The following is a 21676-nucleotide window of genomic DNA, read 5'->3' on the forward strand; positions in this document are numbered from 1 at the left end:
AGACTGCCAAATAGAAAGCAAGTGTTCAGAATGAATCCCAGTGGTTGTACAAACCCCAGGATCAGGTTGTACAGGCTCCTATGGTGTTTCTTATTTTCTTCCTTAATAGACTAGAATTCATTATTTTTAAACAGTTCATTGTAGGTGATTTAAAATCAGGAGCAATGTTGTTGGGGAAGAAGTTCACTTATTTAGTCATGACTTCTAATGTCCCATATGCTATGTTTATGTAAAAAAGTAAACGAATTTTAAGTTAAGAGGTTGAATGTTTTCTCTATAATCACGTTATGACAAAATTAACTTGTTAAGAAAGGATCTTTTGTTTAGTTTTTATAACAAATGGTTTACATGAATACTTGTTATTGCATATTGATTTGTCTCAGTAAAAAGTCACTAAAACTAGGAACTGAACAATACTTGCCTGCAATCAGAAACCAGTGGTTAAGGATAAAAATGACACCACTTAAACAGTGGGCAAGGATCCCAATGAGATTGCTTTTAAAGAATCTTAATTTATGAAGGAAAATAATATTTGCTGTTATTTTCCTCACTGTAAAAGCCATCTTTAAGAGCCCTTGGTAGACTAAGGCCATTGACTGTAGCAAAATAAAGAAGAGAAAGGAAAGAGGTCTAGTTCATATGATTTCATGATAATTAAATGTAAATGTTATCATGGAGAGAGAAATCTAAGATGGTTTATTCATAGGTCTCCACTGTGCACAATGGCGTGTGAACTGGAGGTGGAGAATAGGACTTTATTAGATGAGCAGGGAAGAGCAACAGCTCAACTGAAAGACCAGTTTTTCCACATACATGTTGAGTTTGTTGGGATATCCATGGGTAACTCACCTTATATTTTGGATACAGTTTCTTTGACTTTGTACCTTGTGTTTTCAACAACTGTCTTTCATAGGAGAGCCGTGTTTTTTTTGGTGTCATAAGATATTAAGAAAAAGTTTAGAAACAAAGAAATAGAACTCTGTAATCACCAGAACACTATTATGCTATTTTTAGAGAATTATTGTTTTTCTTTGGCTACCTTAGTTGCTTGATTCATTCAAAACTATGTTAAAAAGGAATTAAAGTGTCCTTAGAGAAAATTACCAGTGTGATGTTTCATTTCATTTATAGGCACCTGCATACAGTAGAGCAGGCTCTTTATCATTAGGATTCTGCATTTTCTATTTTGAGTAAATTGCCCATTCTTTGTCTCACATTGTTTTCCGACATCATCCTTTCATTTATCTCTTTTTCCTTTTTCAAATAGATCTACTGCAATCTACAGAAGAAGCAGTAAGAAGACCCCGTTCCAAGAGAGGTATGCTTGAAATCACCCTCTGCCTCTAATCATGTGGAACATACCATCCCGCAGCATAAAAACCCCACATAATGCCATTCTGTTAGAGGTTCCTGAACCCACACCTAGCTGGGCTTACTCACTATACAAATTAATAGGCCTCAACATGTAGTTTTACTCCTACCTATGATTAACTAGAGTGGAAGGATCATAGGACAATCAGGAAGGAGAAAATGTGTATGGGACAACGTGTGGAGGACACCAGGCACAAGCTTGGAAGAGCTCGCTCCCTGTGGAGTTCCCAAGATGTGCTCAAGTATTCCACTGTCAAATTCTTAGAAGACATGTGAAATGCCATCTACCATCCCGGAGCCCCTTTAGACTCAGTACCAAGGGCTTTATGGCTCCCTAATCACATTGACATGTTCCCCATAGTGCATGCCAAAATTCTAGAAGGACAGATGGACAGAAAGTTTTCAGAGGGAATCCCATTGGCTGTACAAACTCCTGGATCACGCTGGATGGGCTCCTATAGTGTTTCTTATTTTCTTCCTTAATAGACTAGTATTCATTATTATTTAAACAGTTAACTGTACGTGATTTAAAATCTGGAACAATGTTGTTGGAGAAGAAGTTCACTTATTTAGTCATGACTTCTAATGTCCTCTTTGATATGTTTATGTAAAAATTAAAAGGATTTTAAGTTAAGAGGTTGCACGCTTCCTCTATAATCACATTATAACAAAATTAACTTGTTAAGAAAGGATCTTTTGTTTAGTTTTTATAGCAAATGGTTTACACCAAATACATGAACACTTGTTATTGCATATTGATTTGTCTCAGTAAAAAGTCACTAAATCTAGGAACTGAACAATACTTGCCTGCAATCAGAAACCAGTGGTTAAGGATAAAAATGACACCACTTAAACAGTGGGCAAGGATCCCAATGAAATTGCTTTTGTTCTTCTTAAGAATCTTAATTTACGAAAGAAAATAATATTTGCTGTTATTTTCACCACTGTGAAAGCCATCTTTAAGAGCCCTTGGTAGACTAAGGCCATTGACTGTAGCAAAGTAAAGAAGAGAAAGGAAAGAGGTCTAGTTCATATGATTTCATGATAATTAAATGTAAATGTTATCATGGAGAATGAAATCTAAGATGGTTCATTCATAGGTCTCCAGTGTGCACAATGGCGTGTGAACTGGAGGTGGAGAATAGGACTTTATTAGATGAACAGGGAAGAGCACCAACTCAACAGGAAAGAGCACTTTTGTAACATACATGTTGAGTTTGTTGGGATATCCATGGGTAATTCACCCTACATTTTTAATAGTTTCTTTGACTTTTTACCTTCTCCTTTCAACAACTGCCTTTCATAGGAGAGCCATGTTTTTTTGTGTCATAAGATATTAAGAAAAAGTTTAGAAACAAAGAAATAGAACTCTGTAATTACTAGAACACTATTGTACTATCTTTAGAGAATTATTGTTTTTCTTTGGCTACCCTAGTTGCTTGATTCATTCAGAACTATTGTAAAAAGGAATTAAAGTGTCCTTAGAGAATATTTCCAGTGTGATGTTTCATTTTATTTATAGGCACCTGCATACAGTAGAGCAGGCTCTCTATCATCAGGATTCAGCATTTTCTATTTTGAGTAAATTTCGGTTTCTTTGTTTAAATTATTTCTGATATCATCCTTTCATTTATCTTTTTGTTCCCTTATTTAAATAGATCTACTGCAATCTACAGAAGAAGCAGTAAGAAGACCCCGTTCCAAGAGAGGTATGCTTGAAATCACCCTCTGGGACAAAGTGTGGAGGACACCAGGCACAAGCTTGGAAGAGCTCTCTCCCTGTGGAGTTCCCAGGATGTGCTCAAATATTGCACTGTTAAATTCTCACAAAACTTGTGAAATGTCAGTTACCAATTCCAGAGTCTCTTTAAACTCAGTGCCAGGGGTTTTATGTCACCCTAGTCACAGCAGTATCTTGCCCATAGTGTGTGCCAAAATACTAGATTGCCTGTTGGAAAGCAAGTGTTCAGAATGAATCCCATTGGTTGTACAAAGTGTTTAGTCACAGTGAACCCCTCCTAACCTGTTAAGAAATTGTGTAAACCCTCCCCTGATTCATCTTATCTGGCACCAACCGGGGGTTAGCCATTTGAGTAAGACTTACTATGGATTGCTGTTTTAGGCTTGCTGTGTAATATTTTTCTGCACAGCCGTTATAGCCCTGACTGTATTTTTGGGATTGACTTAAAATTTCATTTTAAAAGCATGTAATATAATTATATAACATTGTAGTGGTTTCAGTTGCATCATGCATAATTATTAGCAATGCCAGTCACTTTTGTTACTTTTGGTGAGTATTTAACAGTTATTTGTATGTAAATGACTTGGGCAATATTAGACATTTATAATCTTTTCTTTTTATTCAAATAATGTTTCAAGATCATTTTTAGATAAAATCAGCATGATGATTTCTGATTCAAAATTAGAATAAAAATTGTCTTGTAATTATAAGGATGTTTTAGTTTTGATTTATATTGCACTTATTCCCTGTTTATAATTATAAAGAAGATAGTCAGTCATATTTATCAGTGTTTATCTTACCTTACCTAGTATACAATTCAAGTCATTTGCTTGTTCATATCTTTTCATCTGCTTCATTCAATTGAGGAGATAATATCCATATTCTGATACTTGGATCTTTCTTTTATATATTTATTTATTTTAATTTGTCTTTATTTTTGAAAGTATTACAGGTGTCCCATTTCCCACCCAAATTGATCCCCTCCACCTCGCTCCCACCCCCTCCCCAGGACTTTACCCCGTTATTGACTGTGTCCATGGGTTATGCATATATACATATAACTTCTTTGGTTAATCTCTTCCCACGCTCCATCCCCCTTCCCTCTTTCCTCTGAAATATGATCATCTTTTGCATGCATCAATGTCTCTGGATCTATTTAGTTTGTCAGATTCTTTTGTTCATTAGCTTTTTCTTAAAGAAGACACTTCAACATTTCCTGTAGTTCTGGTCTGGTGGTGATGAACTTCTTTAGTTTTTTCTTATCTGTGAAGCTCTTTATCTGACCTTCAATTCTTTTTTTTTCTTTTTTTTTTTGTCAGCCATCTGCAATAGGAGGAAAAATAGGGACTTTCTATGAACTGAAGAGAAGGCTGAGAAGGCAACTAACTGTGTTGAGAAAGTAGGAGAGCTCTTAAATCAGAGATTCTACAGATTAGTGGGCAGGAGAACTTGAGAAGGGCAGAGACCCAAGGCAGGGGAGGCAAATGTAGCACTATGGTAGGAGAGACGAATGGGGAAGAAGGAATAGATTGGAGAGGTTTTCAGGAGTTGTAACAGTTGAAATCTTAGAAATACATATATTCTTCCTGATTGGTATTTCTAGGATATATACCCAGAAGTAGGATTGCTGGGTCAAAAGGCAATCCCATATTTAATCTTTTGAGGAAACTCTATACTGTTTTCCAAGTGGCTGCACCAGTCTGCATTCCTACCAGCAGTGCACTTGGGTTCCCTTTCTCCACACCCTTGCCAGCACTTGTCATTTGTTGACTTATTGATGGTATCCATTCTGACAGGTGTGAAGTGATATCTCATTGTGGTTTTAATTTGCATCTCTCTGATGATTAGTGACTTTGAGCATTTTTTCATATGTCTCTTGGCCATCTGTAAGTCCTCCTTGGAGAAGTGTCTATTCAGAAGGCTGACCTTCAATTCTAAATGATAGCTTTGCTAGAGAGAGCAATCTTGGTTGTAGTTCCTTGTTTTTCATCACTTTGAATATTTCTTGCCACTCCCTTCTGGCCTGCAACGTTTCTGTTGAGAAATCAACTGACAGTTGTATGGGTGCTCCTTTGTAGGTAACTAACTGTTTTTCTCTTGCTGCTTTTAAGATTCTATCTTTGTCTTTAACCTTTGGCAGTTTAATTATGATGTGTCTTGCTGTGGGCCTCTTTGGGTTCCTCTTGTTTGGGATCCTCTGTGCTTACTGGACTTGTAAGTCTATTTCTTTCCCCAGGTACTGGAAGTTTTCTGTAATTATTTTTTCAAATAGGTTTTCAATTTCTTAGTCTCTTTCTTCCCCTTCTGGCACCTCAATAATACGAATGTTGGGCCTCTTGAAGTTGTCCCAGAGTCTCCTTACACTAACTTCATATTTCTGGGTTCTTTTTTCTTTTTTCTCATCTGGTTGGGTGCTCTTTGTTTCCTCATGTTCTAAATTGCTGATCTGATTCTCAGTGTCCTCTACTCTACTGTTAATTCCCTGTAAATTATTCTTCATTTCAGTTCATGTAACCTTCATTTCAAATTGTTATGTCATTGATGGTCTCACTTGTTTTCGTAATACTTTTACTAATATGCATGAGCATCCTTAAAAACAAGATTCTGAACTCTGTATCTGTTAACTTGCTTGGTTCTCTTTCATTTAGTTCCTTTTCTGGAGATTTCTTTTGTCCTTTCCTTTGTGACATGTTTCTTTGCCTCCACATTTTGGCTGTTTCCAAGTGTTTGTTACTATGTATTAGGTAGAGCTGCTGTGTCTCCTGGATTTTGTAGAGTGGCTTTGTGTAGTAGGTGTCCTGTAGGGCCCAGTGGCTGAGCCTTTCCAGTCACCTGAGCTGGGCCTTCTAGGTGCTCCCCTGTGTGGGCTGTGTGCTCTGATTTGTTGTAGTTGAGCCTTGGTTGCTGTTGGCATCACTGGGAGGAATTGACCCCCAGGCCAATTGGCTAGGAGGACCAGCTGCAACTACAGCCAAAGAGCTAGTGTGCTGGAGACACCCCTATGGAGCAGGATTTTCTTCAGTGGAGTTTTGGTGTGCACCAATTGTGCCCCTTGAGTGTGTCACTTGTGGATGTAGTAGGGCTGTAATTCAGCGTGGTCAAGTCTGACCACCAGGTGCACTGTCTCTGGGGCCTCCTGAGAGGTGCAAAGTCAGCCTCTTCCAGTGCCATGCCCAGGGTCACCCAGCATGAGCTACACAGCAAACCGTAGTTGGCCGCTACTTGTGCTGGGCTTGGAGGTGTCCAGGAGAGGCCAAGCTATGCAGGCTGCCACTAGTGCCAGGCCTGTGGCCACTTACAAGACATGTGGGGCATGCTGCTGCTTGTTTGAGAGATTTTAGGGAAGTCCTAAACAAATGATTTGAGAGGCCACTTGCATAGAAAAGCCACTGGAAATGGCTCAGATGAGCTGGCAAGTTGGGAGGGGCGGGTCTCCTGGAATCACCAGGGCGAGGCCAAAGGTGGGAGTCAGTTGGTGGATATTCAAATATGGTGCCTTCCTGCCGGCTCTGTGGAGGGAGGGCTTAACAAAAGAGCAATGGCCTCTGCTAGCTCTTCTGCCTGGGAGAAAGCTGCCCCTCTACTTCTTGCCCTGATTTCAGACAAGTTAGTTCCTCCCCAAATGTCCCAGATCCTTTCAAGTTGCTGCCCAGAGCTGGGGCTCAGAGGGAGGGTGTCTGAGTGAGTTCATGTGCAGGCCCTTTAAGAAGAGGTGCCTGGGACTCCCACAGCCTCAGCATCCCTCGGCCACAGTCCCTGCTGGTTTCACAGCCCAAAGTTGCAGGGACTTCTCTTCCCATTCCTGGAACCTGGGCTGGGGGCCTGATATGAGACTGGGACCCCTCGCACCTCTGGGAAACCTCCACCACCAAGATGTCCCTCCCAGGTTTATCCTGTGGCATCAGGTAATCACCTCTCGGTGATTCAGCCCCAAACTGCTCACCTCTTTGCCCTTCCTGCTGGTCTTGGTGCACCTTCAGTTCCCTCCTTGTAGGGCTTCTATTCAGCCAGATTTCAGGAGGTTCTGAGTGATGGTGGTTCTGTATTTTAGTTGTAATTTTGATGTGGTTGCGGGAGGCGGCGGGTACAGATGTTACCTATGCTGCTATCTTGTTTCCTCACTGGATCTTTATCTTAATTTTGAAGCTGCCTGTGTCTTGAAAATAGCTTTAATATGTTGCTCTATGTTAATAGCAGGTTCAGCAGATATTTAAAAAAAAATAATTAGTAAGCATTATTTTTTAAAACATTTTTAGATTCACAGCAAAATTGAGTGGGAAGTACAAGAGTTCCCATAAACCCCACATCCCCATACACCAGCTTCCCTCAGTTTTGACATCATGAACCAGAGAGGTACATTTATTACAACGGATGTACCTGCACTGACTCATCATTATCAACCAAAGTCCATAGTTTACATTAAGGTTCACTCTTGGTGTTGTACATTCAGTGGGTTTTGACAAATGTATGATGATATGTGTGGACCATTAGGCATCATAGAGAACCGTTCCACTGCCTTAAAAGTCCTCTGTGCTCTGCTTCTTCATCCCTCTCTGCTCCATAAGCTCTGGAACCCACTGCTCTCTTTACTGTCTCCATAGTTTTGCCTTTTCCTGACTGTTGAATAGTTGGAGTCATATAGTGGGTATCTTTTTGAATGTTTAAAAAATTAAAATCCTAAGGTACTTGAATGTAGTTACCCAAGATGTTCTTTGTCCTTTGTGGTTTGTTCTTGTTCATCAGCATAGGATCTGATGACATATGCCACACAAGCCAAAAAAGCATGATTTCTATAGGCATTTGCCACCTAATGGGGAGGGTTGAGAAAAATGACCTCATGCACTACTGCAGGGCACTAACTGTTTGAACCACGCTGCTCTATGTGGTGGGTCCAGATAGACTCTAGCAATGGAAGGAGACAGTCTCAAGGGGTTATACTTTATACTACTGGAATCGAAGTCTTTCTTACTTATCTTGCAGTTGGGTATAGGAAGAGAAAGGGTCTGTTCCCTTTGTTTTGCTGTGCTGCCAAGTGCAGTGCCTAGTGACCAAATTTCCTTGTGATAGAGCGTTTCATCCTAAACCAGCTAGTCTTCACTGAAGAGCTGGAGAAGTGGGAATTGTGTTACAGCAAAATAAGTACACCCTCTTCTAACTGCTCTTCTAGGCAGGAGTCCAGAAAACTCATGCTATTTAAGTTTGATATTGTTCGTTTATGATACTGCTTCTCCTAACGATACCGTTTTCTGTCAGCCTGATGGGGTTTGGGTAGGGTTATGTTCATTGTAAATAGCAGTTCATATGTAGGTATCACATTTTGATGGAGCCCACTCTTTGCATTTGATATATTTAAAAAGGGAAAGTAAATGTTCTTAATGTATTAATGGCCTATCCATTATATCATTAATACTCACTCTAGTATAGTCTTCAGGTGTGGTCCCAAAGGAATCCTTCCTAACAAAGCATTAGTCCAGTACTTTTAAAGTCCTGTATTTTTCTATTGTTGCTTTAAAGTGTATTTTACTATTTCTTTAATAGGGGATGAGAGCTCTGAAGGAGACTCTTTAAGGAGGTAGGATTTTAAAAAATTATGTTAACTAAGAAATGCATTTCTAGAGTGTTCTACTGTGGGGTAGGCCCAATATTATGTAATTAACATGTGTTACATAGTCATCACAATAGCTTTGCAAAGTAGCTATGCTATTATAGCTTACTTTTTATTAATTAGGCAACTGTGATTCAGGGAGGTTGATTAATTGACCCATGACTCCAACTACTGACCCATGACTTGACTGTCAACCTACTTGGCTCCCAAATCTATGCTGTGGTCCTTCAACATACACTGATAAGTCCCTGTATAGCACTGGCATCGAGACAGGGATGCAAATTATATCAACTCAGAAAGTCAAATCTAATTGTGTGTTAACTCTGATTTAGTGTTTTTCTAAAAGGCCCAGTTAGTCCAAGCATTTGTCTTACTATACTTGGCAATTGCAGTGGTAACTAGTACCTCGTTTTCCCATTAAAGGCTTTAGGGCACTTCACAGTTAGCTATGGCCACAGAACCAAAGGTTTTATCCAAGCAAGGCCTAATCAGGCAAGTGTTTCTAGGTATAATGATATCTCTTCTTCTTGAAATGAATTCCTTATCTGTAAGTAACAAATATCTATGTGTAGACCATGTTATGTTAATTAAATTCAACATCTATTTAGAAGATGTTTCTAATTGACTGCTCTATTTACTGACTTCCGAGTCTGGTTTTCCCCTCAGGTAGCACCTTTGCCTAGTTGTATTAAGTTTTTTCATTTATTCCTAGAGTCCTTTTTTCCTCTTCCATGACTTCTCTTGATTTTTTTTACTTCTCTATTTTTGGTGTTTCTTTCATTGTGCTGTTTTTTTCCACTTCTGCCAGCAGTGGTGTTCTCCATTTTTCTATAGACAGAATCAAAGGCACATAGAATTTCAGGAGTTTAAGGAATTTTAGCAATTAATTAATGAGAACACCTTCTAGCACTTCACCCTGTGTTTCATAACCTGGTCAAGTGGTTGTTCACATGGAGAATTTGAAACTCAAAGAGATTAAAGTGACTATTTGGAACATAGTAAGTGGTGGAAATGAAATGTAAATTCAAGTTTCTAAGTGTTATAATCTTCCTTCTTTATCATTCTGTAGGTGAGTGTTTTAATAATAGAAATATGGGGAATGGGTCTAGTGAACACAGTGGATAGAGGTTAAGAGTGGCATTAGCAGGGGAATCCCAACTTTCAAGATGAACAACACTGGGTTGGGATAGTTTTAGAAAAGAGATGAGAATATGGGGGTTTATGACAAGTTAATGATAAATTATAAGAAGGAAGCCCCAAGATGTTGGGAGTTGTCTAGAAAGGCACATTAAAAGAAGGGGCTCAGGAGAATCCTGATGAGGTTGCTGCTCTTTTGTTTGTTTAATTGGAGGAACTAGGACAATTACAGAAAGATACTAAAATACTTTGAGCCACTGGAAAGATTCTTTTGATCACAAACAGGACTGTGGTATTACCTACCTGAACTCTGACTTAGAGTGGGGCTTAGGTCCCATTGAGTCTTAGGGGACTGGAGATTGCTGAATGACATAGATCTATGGCCCAAGGCAGGTGTCTTCTCACCTCTACCTCTTTTCCCAATGAGCTAATGTGCTTCCCATGTACATGTAGGGTTTGGCAGGGGCAGAACTAGCTGTCAAATCAGTAATGGGGTTGGATAGTTGATAACATGCCTATGTTATGAGTGAATCCCTGAGACTTCATTTAGTTTGTTTTCCAGGAGCAGGGAAATAGAGAGCTCCTATTCTTGGTAATTGGAGCCCAGCCTTGTATCAGGAGTCTGTGCCTTCATAGGTTGAAGATGTAAAGGTTGAAGACTGTCATTGAGTCTGCAGAAGGGTGATCTGGGAGTGGGAAGGCTGAGAACACATACATTTGTTCATTGATATTTGGACATTTAACTTTTAACCATTTCAGTGAACTTCCTGTACAGTTTTAGGGTAAAAGGAAGGAATGGGTTCTCCTTAATAAGTGGTTTCCATGCTCAAGAGTCAAGAGTGCCATTTTTTACTGATGTAGATTAGTCTTTGAACCAGGGACAGATGATGGGGAAGGGACAGTGTATCTTTCTACCTTGGTTTAAGTCATCAGATTTGTTCCAGCTCAGGTAACAAATTTATGTTAGCCATTAAGTGGTAAAAACAAATTAATCTCAAGCAGAATGTGTCTTCATTAAATAGTTCGTAGGTTGGGAGAGGTGGCAGCAGAAATAGATAACTAAAAGCTTTTTTAAAACCAGGGCCCCATGTTAATTATATCAAGAATCTTCATTTGATATATAGATAGCTGATTTTTCGCTTAAAATTTTTGTTGCTTTTTTTTTAAGAAATGAACTCACTCTTTTTGTTTGTTTGTATATTTTACTGTAAAGACTTTCCAGCAAACCTGGCATTAATGATTCATGGCCTATATCCCACCATGAAGATTTCAAGGTAATGTGCTCTCTTGTGAAATGAATTTTCCTGCCCTCAATTTAATTTTGCATGGCACTTACTCTTAAAATTTTATAGTGGACTACCTTTAGGTTTGTAACAGAAAATTAGTCTTTTTATTTTTAAATCCTCAACCAAGGGTATATATATATATTTTTAATTGATTTTAGAGGGAGAGGAAGGGTTAGAAAGAAAAATCAAGAGACTCTCACCCTACTGTATGTACCTCAAATGGGATTGAACTGGCAACCTGGGTATGTGCCCTGACTGCGAATTGAACCCATGACCCTTCGGTGCATGGGATGATGGTCCAACTAACCGAGCCACACCAGCCAAAGCAGAAAATTTTTCTGTTTTATTGTGTGATTTCTTTTACATGCAATTTCTACAATAAGTGATGCTATGGAGACAGAAATCAGACAAGTGGTTGCCAGAGACTGCAATAGGGGGAATGGGGAGCTATTGTTTCATGGGAATGGGGTTTCCTTCTGGACTGATGAAAAGTTTGGAAACTAGACAGAGGTGATCATTGTACAACATTGTAAATGTACCAAGTGCTACTATATTTTTCACTTTAAAATTGTTAATTTTATGTTTGGTGAACTTGACTCACTAAAAATAGAATACTGTCATAACAATAATCAATCAGTCGATCAAATTAAGGCCATGTCACACATTTTAAAACAATCTGATGGGCTCATTTAAAACATGTCTTCCGGTGAAAGTTTACATTGTTAATTTGAGGTTTCTTGTTTCTAGAGGTAAACCTGTATTGCTATGAACTTCCCTCTTAGGACTGCTTTCACTGTGTCCCATAGATTTTGGGTGGTCTGTTACCATTTAATTTGTCTCAAGGTATCTTTTGATTTCGTCCTTGATCTCATTGTTAACCCATTCACTGTTTAGTAACATGTTATTTAGCCTTTATGTGTTTGTGTGGTGTTTTGTTTTTGTTTTGTTTGCCATTGATTTCTAGTTTCATACCATTGTGGTTGGAGAAGATGTGTAAAATGATTTCAATCTTATTAAATTTATTGAGGTTTGTTTTATGCTCTAACGTGTGGTCTATCCTGGAAAATGTTTTATGTGCACTTGAAAAAAATGTATACCCTGTGGTTTTGATTGTTTTATATATATATATATTGGAAGATCTCAGTGTTGATGTCAATGGGGTATTAAACTCCCCAACTATGATTCTATCAATATTTGCTTTATATATTTAGGTGCTCCTATGGTGGGTGCATATATGTTTACAAGGGTTATTTCTTCTTATTGGATTGATCCCATTATCATTATGTAATGACCTTCTTTGTCTCTTGTTGTAGCCTTAGTTTTAAATTCTATTTTGTCTGATATAAGTATTGCTATCCCAGCTTTTTTTGTTTGCATTTGAAAATTTTTTAAATTAATATTTTAATTTATTGACTTGAGAGAGAGAGAGAGAAAGAGAAACATTGATTTGTTGTTCCACTCATTTATGCATTCATTGGTTGCTTCTTGTATGTGCCCTGATGCGAGATTGAACCCACACACTTGGCTTATCGGGACGGCCAACTGAGCTACTTGGCCAGGGCCCTTTTTGTTTGCATTTTCAGGAAATATCTGTTTTCATCCCTTTATTTTCAGTGTGTGTGTATCTTTCCCTGAAGTGGGTGTATTGTAGACAGCAAAGGTAGGGATCTTTTTTCTATTTTTAAAATATATCTTTATTGATTTCAGAGAGGAAGGGAGAGGGAGAGAGAGAGATAGAAACATCAATAATTAGAGAGTCATTGGATGGCTGCCTCCTGCTCACCCCCGACTGGGGATAGAGCCCACAACCTGGGCATGTGCCCTGACCAGGAATTGAACAGTGATCTCCTGGATCCTAGGTCAATGCACAAGCGCTAAGCCAAGCGCAGCTGGGTGGGATCTTGTTTTCTTATCCATTCATCTACTCCATGTCTTTTGATTGGAGCATTGAAGCCATTTACATTTAAAGCGATTATTGATAGGTACACCCTTATTCCTATTTTATTCTTTATAATTATGTCCCCTCCGTTTTTCATATTCTTTGTATAAAAGTCCCTTTAATATTTCCTCTAATACTGGTTTGTTGGTGATGAACTCCTTTAGCTTACCTGGGAAGCTCTTTTTTTCTCCTTCAATTTTAAACGATAGCCTTGCTAGGTAGAGTAGTCTTAGTTGTAGGTTCTTGTTGTTCATTACTTTGAATATTTTGTGCCAATACCTACCAACCTGAAATGTTTCTGTGGAGAAAGCATCAGACAGTCCTATGTGGGCTCCCTTGTAGGTAGCTATCTGTTTTCCTCTTGCTGCTTTTAAGATTCTCTCTTTGTCTTTAAACTTAGCCATTTTAATTTTGAAGTGTCTTAGTGTGAGCCTTTTTGTGTTCATCTTGCTTGGGACTCTCTTTGCATCCTGCACTTGTGTGTCTTTCTTCCTCACCAGGTCAGAAAAGTTTTCAGTCATTATTTATTCATATAGGGTCTCAATTGTTTGCTCTCTCTCTTCTCCTTCTGGAATCCCTATAATGTGAATGTTGCTATGCTTTGTGTTGTCCCAGAAGTCTGTTAACTAGCCTCTAAAATAATTTTTGTTTATTTTTTATTTATTTATTTATTTATTTATTTATTTATTTATTTATTTATTTATTTATTTTGCTCTAATTGGGTGTTTCCTGCTACCTTGTCTTCTAAATCAATGATTCTATTTCCTTTTTCATCTAATTTGCTGTTGATTTCTTCTAGTGTGTTCTTCATTTCTGACTGCTTCTTTTATATGATGTCTTTGTCCTTTTTTATACTTGCTATCTCTCTCTTTTTTTAAACATGTCTCTATTTCAGAGAGAGTAAGAGAGAGAGAGAAACATCAATGATGAGAGAATCATTGATCTGCTGCCTCCTGCATGACCCCCCACTGAGGATCGAGCTCACAAGCTGGGAATGTGCCCTGACTGGGAATTGAACCACAATCTCCTGGACCATAGGTCGATGCTCAACCTCTGAGCCACACTGGCCAGGCTATACTTGCTATTTCTTTATTGAAGTTCTCACTATATTCCTTGAGTATCTTTGTAACCATGTTCTTGAACTCTGTATCTGGTGCATATCTTGCCTCCATTTCATTTAGTTCTTTTTTGGTGGATTTTTCTTGTTCTTTCATTTGGGGCATGTTTCTTTGTGTCCCCATTTTGGCTGCCTCTCCATATTTGTTTCTGTGTACTGGGTGGATCTGCTATGCCCCCCAGTCTTAGTATAATAACCTTATGTATTAGGTGTCTTGTGCAGCTCAGTGGCACAATCTTTCTGATCACCTGAGCTAGGTGCTCCAGGAAAGTCACTTGTGTGTGTTATGTGAGCCCTCCTTTTGTAGAGTCTTGATTGTTAATGGCCTGTTCATGGATGGGGTTGATCCTCAGGTTGGCTGACCGCAGTATGCACTGTGTTGCAATGTGAAAGCTGATGCCATGTTGAGTAATTCACGCCAGCATGGTCTGGTGCCTGCAGAAATCTTTGGGTGTCACTCTCATGGAGTTAATTGGATTATGCTCTGAAGCCCCCTACCACATGTACTGGTACTTGGCCCTCTTGGGAGGGACTCTGGTGCAAGTCAGGTTCTGCCAGTGATTTCCCTTGGGCTACCTATGTGGAGTTACAAAGCAATCAGGGTTTGTGACTGCCTCTGCTGTGCCTGGGTGTGCCTAGGAGGGGCCAAGCTGCACACCAAGGCCTCCTGCCACCAGCACCAAGCCCGTGGGCCAGGTGAGCAAAAAGCCCAAGTCACTCTGAGATCCACCTCTGCCTGCCAGCTTTCTGTTGTGGTCAGTCACTGAAAGAGCTCCTGTTGGTATGTGAGTTGCATGAGGTAAGTGAGTCATCAGGTAGGTGAGAGTGGTGTTCACCAGATTGATACAGATTCAAAGTCAGCTTCATTACTGGGTGTTAGGCTACTCAGCAAAAGTTCCGGGATACACCAATGCCAGCTATCACCCATGGGGTATCTGTGGACCTTTGTGGCTGGGTTGGGTGAGGCCTCAGGGAATCATTAGAGTAAAAGCCAGCAGAATTCGTCAGGCCCCAGAAAGCCAAGATTTGGCTGTGTGAGGGAGGGCTCTTCATCAGAATGGTGGCCTTAGTTAGACCTGCAAGGGATTTTAAAAAATGGCCCCCACCCCAAAGTTACACAACTTCATCTCTGACACCCCTTAAGTCCACCAGACCACCTCAAGAGACCTCCATGTAGTCTACATAATAGGCCCAGGCAGCTGACTCCTTTGTAGTGTGTTGCTCCATAGGGTAGAGAACAAGGAGTGAGGACAGTGGGGCTAGTAGATTCCCCAGGTTGATACTCTAATGAAGGGAGTGCTTAACCCAGGAATGATGGCATCTTTGGGTACTCTGGGAGAGAAGCTCAGCACAGGGAAGGGACCCAGAAGTCATAACTTCAGCTCTCTTCCCAGAGCCATTCAAAGCAGTTTCTCCTCGCATGACTCCATTCCACTCTGAGACACCCTTTCTTCATAGTCCCAGAGTGAGTGTTTGGAATAAGACTTGTGTGCTGGCCCTCTAAGAGGGTTCCTGTCTTTCCAGCAGACTCCCATTTCTTCCTGGAGGACAGAATCCTTGCTGATTTTCAGAGCCAGATATTATGTGGGCTCCTCTTCCCACCTCTGGTGCCCAAGGTTGGGGACCCCAGTGTAGGTTGAGACCCCATGATCCTCAAGGGGGAACTTTGCAGCTGAGATACCCCTCAGCATTCTCAACCACCACAAGTGGGTGCAAGGCCAGCCCTTTTTGAATCTCTGCCCTTTCTACCAGTCTAGCTGAGGGTTCTTCTGTAGTTCTTGGTTACAAGAGTAATGTTCAGCTAGTCTTCAGTTGCTTATTCAGTTTGGTAGTTATGTACCTTAGTAGTAATTTCAGTTCGGTCCAGGGAGGAGGTGAATGTAACTCTTAGCTCCTTTGGCTCCATCTTAGATCAGCTCTAATAAAATTCTGAAATGCGGTGCAGGGGCTCACTATTGCGGATATGGTTAGGTGAAATGTGGTGCAGGGGCTCACTGTTGAGGTTATGGGGAGGTGAAATATTTTAAGTGAGGAAGCCTTTTAGCATAAAAATACAGCTACTAATTTATTTTTGATAGATTTAACATCTAATGAATTGTGACAAAATTAACTTTGAGGGTTCATGTTTTTCTTTTAATTTAGACCAAGGCCAGTAAATATTTACTTCTCAGTTAAAATCCAGTGATTTGGGAGTAGCTAACTATAGATTAAGAATTCTAAAAGTTAAATTTTAATTATATTCTAATTTTCCTTTGTCCATACTTGATTACTTAAGGGTGAAGTTATTTCAAAAATGTATATCCCTACAGCAAAGACAGCAGAAAACCAAAGCAAGCAAATTCACCTTACAACTTTGCATCTGGAAAAAATATCTCAAGACTCAGAAATAAATAGGGCATGTGACAGGGGGTATACTTTTGCATATTCAGGACATCCTTCTGTGCAAAAGGATGAGGAAATGTGGGTTAAACATGGGAAATTCAAACAGAGGAAGAATTTACAACTTACCAGTGATGAGTTAAAGCAGAAGCGTCATGAATTTTGTGAAAAAGACACTAGTGAGTGTCCTGAGGAAGGGCCCCTCCATAACTCTAAAAAAGGAGCAAGTGTAAAACAAATGCCTTCTTTTCTGACAAATAAAGTACTTGACTGTGGGGGAAAAGATGCATTTGGAATGCCTCTCTCTGAAGTATTCCAGACATTTCCTGGAGGAGAAGAACCCACCCTCAAAAATGTGTTTCCATCTCATTCATGCTCTGGGCCCCCGGAAGACTCTCCCTGGTCATCTTCTGAGCTTTGTTTAAGCGAAAAGGAATTACACTCTGAAAATGATCACAAACCTGACACTGAACATGTTTTAAACAAAAATGAAGAGCGTTTTTGTACTGATACAGAAAATATCAAAGTAAAGAACCCAGTAGTTACATCCAAAGTGAAAGAAAACCAAGAGTTTGATATGCAGATGACAAAAAATATGAACGCAAATACCACTAATAGGAAATTAGGAGTCAGTCATACTCCTCAGTCTAGTGGTCTAAAAAGTCATCTTGATTTGCAGATTGCCAGCCAGAGTGAAAAAAAACACATGATTCAAATGAAAAGGCATGATACTTATGCTGTTACAAATACTTATAAGGAATCAAAGCAAAATCAAGACTTCTTGCAGAAGCCATTATATGCAGATCATTGCAGTGCTAGTAACTATAAAAGCGTGGAACCTGAAATAGAAGAATGGAGTTCCTCTGACCCCTACAGTGTTGGAACATCTACAGGATGTGTAAATGAAGCATTACAGCAAGATGTACAAAGGCTTAACATGGACACGTCGAAAGCAGAGCTCCTGGCTTTGAGAAACAGAGGTAGAAGTTCACCTGATAATTTATTAGTAAGTATTTTATTCCTAGTAAAGTAGTTTAGTGTACTTCCCCCCATTTTACATTTATTACTACTTTAAACATCATGAACAAGAAATAAAAGTTATTGTAGCAACAAAAAATTTCAGACTTTTCTAAGAAGAGATCTATAAATTTTATCCTATTCACCATTTGTACTTTGATAGATGAGGCTTCTTTAGTGTTTCTGTATTCACACTAGAGAAGAACTGTGGGCAGTGCCAGAGCACAAACTGTGGAGTCTGCACACCTGGGGAAGAACCTGAACTTGCTTATCTTTTTCACCTCTCCATTCTAGATTGTGATAACTGAATGGGTTCACTGATAGATGCAGAAGTGCTTAGGACAAAGCCTAGGTTATCAGTTATTAGTGGAGGTAGTTTTTATAGCTGACTTTGAAAGTACTGGAAAGTAGAATACCTAAGAGATATTCTTGGGGGGAAAAAGAATTTTAGGAAATTTAGTCTATCTTAATATGTGCAGGATGAACACTCTTACTGTGGGGTAGCCATATGTTCAGACTGTAAACTCAAATTTTAAGTGTAGAGTTATTAATCTTTTATATAATACATTCTTGTTCTGAGGTGACTCCGAGAAAGCCCTTTCCAGTACTGAGAGTCTTAAAAATTCTCTTGTGATTTCCTTTTCACTTTAAAAAATTCATCATCTTATTAAATTTTTGAACTTTGGAGTATTTATGCTTGTCTCAAGTTAGAGGTTGGATCCAACTCTATTTTTTTTTCAGAGGGATATCCACTTATTGCAGCCTTATTTTATATAAACATATAGGTTATTCTTTAATTTCAGAGGCTATCATGATATGTCATTTCAATGAGTGTTAGCTACAAGTCTCCTTTGTTTTACTTAGGTTTCTGATAGGTATGAAAAAGAAAAAAGCCTGTTGCCTGAAATTCACAAGTTGCAGGATGAAATTGCTGCTCTAAGAATGGAAGTAGATGCAGTAAAAAATCAGAACCGGGAAATGGAAAAGAAATGTTTGAAGGACATTGCAATTGCCAAAGAAAAGAATGACCATCTTCAGAAGACAATAAAACTGAATGAAGAAACATTAACAAAAACAATATTTCAATATCATGGACAGCTTGAGGCTCTGACAGCTCAGAATGCAATGCTCAACTCTGAACTGGAGAATGAAAAACAAAACAGAGAAAGACTGGAAGCAGAAGTTGAATCATACCGACCTAGACTGACTACTACTCTACAGCATCGTGAACAATGTCAGACATCAAAGAAACACCTACAACTTGCTTTCCAGAGAATAAGAGATGAATGGTTTTGTTTCCAGGACAAAATGAATTTTGACATGTCTGACCTTAAGAAAAGCAATGAGATTCTTTCTCAACAACTTTCTAAACCTGAAAGTAAGTTCAGTAGCCTAGAAATTGAGCTTCATCACACAAGAGATGCTCCCAGAGAAAGGACCTTGATTTTAGAAGGCGCAGAAGGAGACCTAAGCAAAACAAAGGGCCAAAAGACAGATACTGAACACGTGTATCAAAGTGAACAATGTAAAGTGAATAAATACATTGCAGAGCAGGAATCCTTAAGGGAGAAGTTATGTCAACTACAAAGTGAAAATATGTTGCTTCGACAGCAGCTGGGTGATGCGCACAGCAAAGCTGACAGTGAAGAAAAGAGAGTTGTTAATATCCTAGATCAGCTTCAGGAGATCAGAAAAACACTTCATGCTGAACAGGACCAAAAGAAGAAGTTAACCAATGAATGGCATCATTTAAAAGAAAGAATATATAAGTATGAAAATGATAAAGCAGAAAAAGATGTAAGTATCCAGACAGATAAATAGTTTTCCAATTTCCTAAAAGAAAATTCAGAGTAATATTTGATGATGGTTAAATGTGAATCTAGTTGAATATTAAAAATATATAGATTATAAATATGTTTGCTCCATCAGCTTAAAAGACATTGTATCCAGCAACTGAACATTAGGTCTGAGAGGTGCTTTGTTTTGAGTAAAGACTTTGTGTTGCCTATGAAATTTTAAGAGGTTAAGCCATAGATTGTTAATAGATATAGATTGATATTAAAATTTAGTCTTATACTGATACAATAATAATTTTAATCTTTCTGTCACCACATCTTAATTCCTTTAGCAAGCAGATAAATGGAAATGTTCATACCTAAAATGAGTATTTTGAAATTAAGATTCAATTAAGTGGATTATCTTGACACTATTTCAGATTTTCCAGATGAACTGAAGTGCAGATGCTGTATCTCATAGTACCTTTCCTTCATTGGCTTCTTATATACATTTTAGTTGGTATAATGTTATTTTGAATTTGAATTAAATTTGGAAATATTTCAGTCTCAAGTAATATATTCATGAGACCCTTCAGCTCATTTAAAGGCATCTACTTTTCATTAAATCATAATTTGGGACAAATGTGATGAGTTTTAGCAAATTTATACTTTCCACTACTATTTACAATTTTCTTTGAATATTTTTACAAGTGATTGGATCATGTTTCTCATGGCAAGGCCTAATTACTATCATTTGGAAATAAGTTTGTCCAATACAGAGAGAGTTGTAACTCTCTGTGATTTCTTAATTTGACATTGGATCTCTGTTTCAGACTAGTGACGGGTGGCAGGATTTATGTGTAGCAGGGAGAGAGGGCAATGGCGGGTTACCTAGGGCCTCGAAGGCCATTGGAATGACTTCACTTTCTATTATGATGGGAATCTATTGGAAGAATTTGAGCAAGGGATTGAATGTGTGAGGAGCTCTGAAGTTAATTGAAGCCTCTGGTTAAAAAATAAATAAATAAAAAGAGAAAAATGTTCCACAATGTTGAACTTACTACCACTTGATCCACCTACATACCCATTTCTCTTTGGGACGTCAGTAGATTGTAAAGTTTTGAGATTCATGAAGAGGGTCAGGGCTTGAGAGAGGGGCTGAATCAGCTGTCTAAGTAACCTAATACTGATTAGGCAGGAGGATTACATTTCTGTGTCTTTAACCTGATTAAGCAAACAGGAATCTGTCCATTATGAGGAAAAGAAGGCGAATTGATGTATGTGGTGATATTTCCCAGTTACATATTATGTTAATAATATGTGACTCTAAGTACATCCAGCATGGGCAAAAGTAGGTTTACAGTTGTTTGTATGGAGAGTAATGCAATAATTAGTAAATAACAATACAAAAGTAAACTGTGTTTCATGTACTCACAGCTGTAACCTTTAGCCCTATCCTGTATGTGAAGTTATAATTATTAACATAATTTAATTAAAATGTGATTTTTAAAACCAGTAACGGAAATATCTTACTAGGCAGTGGTGAGACAACTTCAACAAGAACTGGCTGATACCAAAAATAAACTATCTACGTTAGAGGCTTCACAGAAGGTTGAATCACTCTCTCGTATGAATTTAGAAGATGAGAAAAAGAAGTTAAAGCAAGAATTAGATGAAAGCAGAAGTCAAGTATGTATGAAATTTAACATGTCATCAGTTCATCTACAGCTGGTTAAACAATATAGAGTGTTTTAGGGTACTACTTTTCATGGTCAGCTTTCTTTTCTATTTTTATTGTAATTAATTTATTATAATTTTATTATCTTTATAGTGCACTTATTTCTTAAACTCTGGCTTTTATCCTGCCATTTGTGTTTTGTGTTTTTTCTTATAATATTTACCCTTAGGAAAGTTGAGAATTATGCAGTGTTCTTCATAGAAGTCAAGAGGCTTTTTTTTTCTTTCTACTAAACAATATTTTTAGTGATATCTCCATTATCATGGTGAGGCAGCGAGATAAAATCAAAGGATAATGCTTAATGGGATGTTCCAGAAAATTGTTTTAGTTCTTACCTTCATTTTGGTGAATAGATATAGAATCTGTATTTATTTTACAGATTTTGAAATAACTTGTACGGGAAGGTCATTATACAAACTGGTTGAAGTAGGCATATCCTTCATTTCCTCTCAGAATATTATGAAAGCATGGAAATAGTCAGACAATTAAGAAAATTAAATCTAGATCAACCATTGGATTTTTTTGACAAAAGCTGTATTGATATAATTTACATATATAATTTGCCCATTTA

The 21676-nt window shown here is 38.4% G+C and overlaps 1 protein-coding gene across 1 annotated transcript in view; it reads left to right on the top strand.

Moving 5' to 3' along the window:
• LOC148094360 (ankyrin repeat domain-containing protein 26-like) overlaps positions 1–21676 on the top strand; it is a 60656-nt gene that overhangs the window by 28486 nt on the left and 10494 nt on the right. The window contains exons 5-7 of the mRNA XM_087822122.1: positions 17002–17581; positions 18457–19393; positions 20908–21056. Coding sequence (XP_087678248.1) covers positions 17002–17581; positions 18457–19393; positions 20908–21056 — 1666 coding nt within the window. The remainder of the gene's footprint in view (positions 1–17001; positions 17582–18456; positions 19394–20907; positions 21057–21676) is intronic.

Source organism: Miniopterus natalensis, chromosome 1 (assembly GCF_054644295.1).
Source record: "Miniopterus natalensis isolate mMinNat1 chromosome 1, mMinNat1.hap1, whole genome shotgun sequence".
Classification (NCBI taxonomy): domain Eukaryota; kingdom Metazoa; phylum Chordata; class Mammalia; order Chiroptera; family Miniopteridae; genus Miniopterus; species Miniopterus natalensis.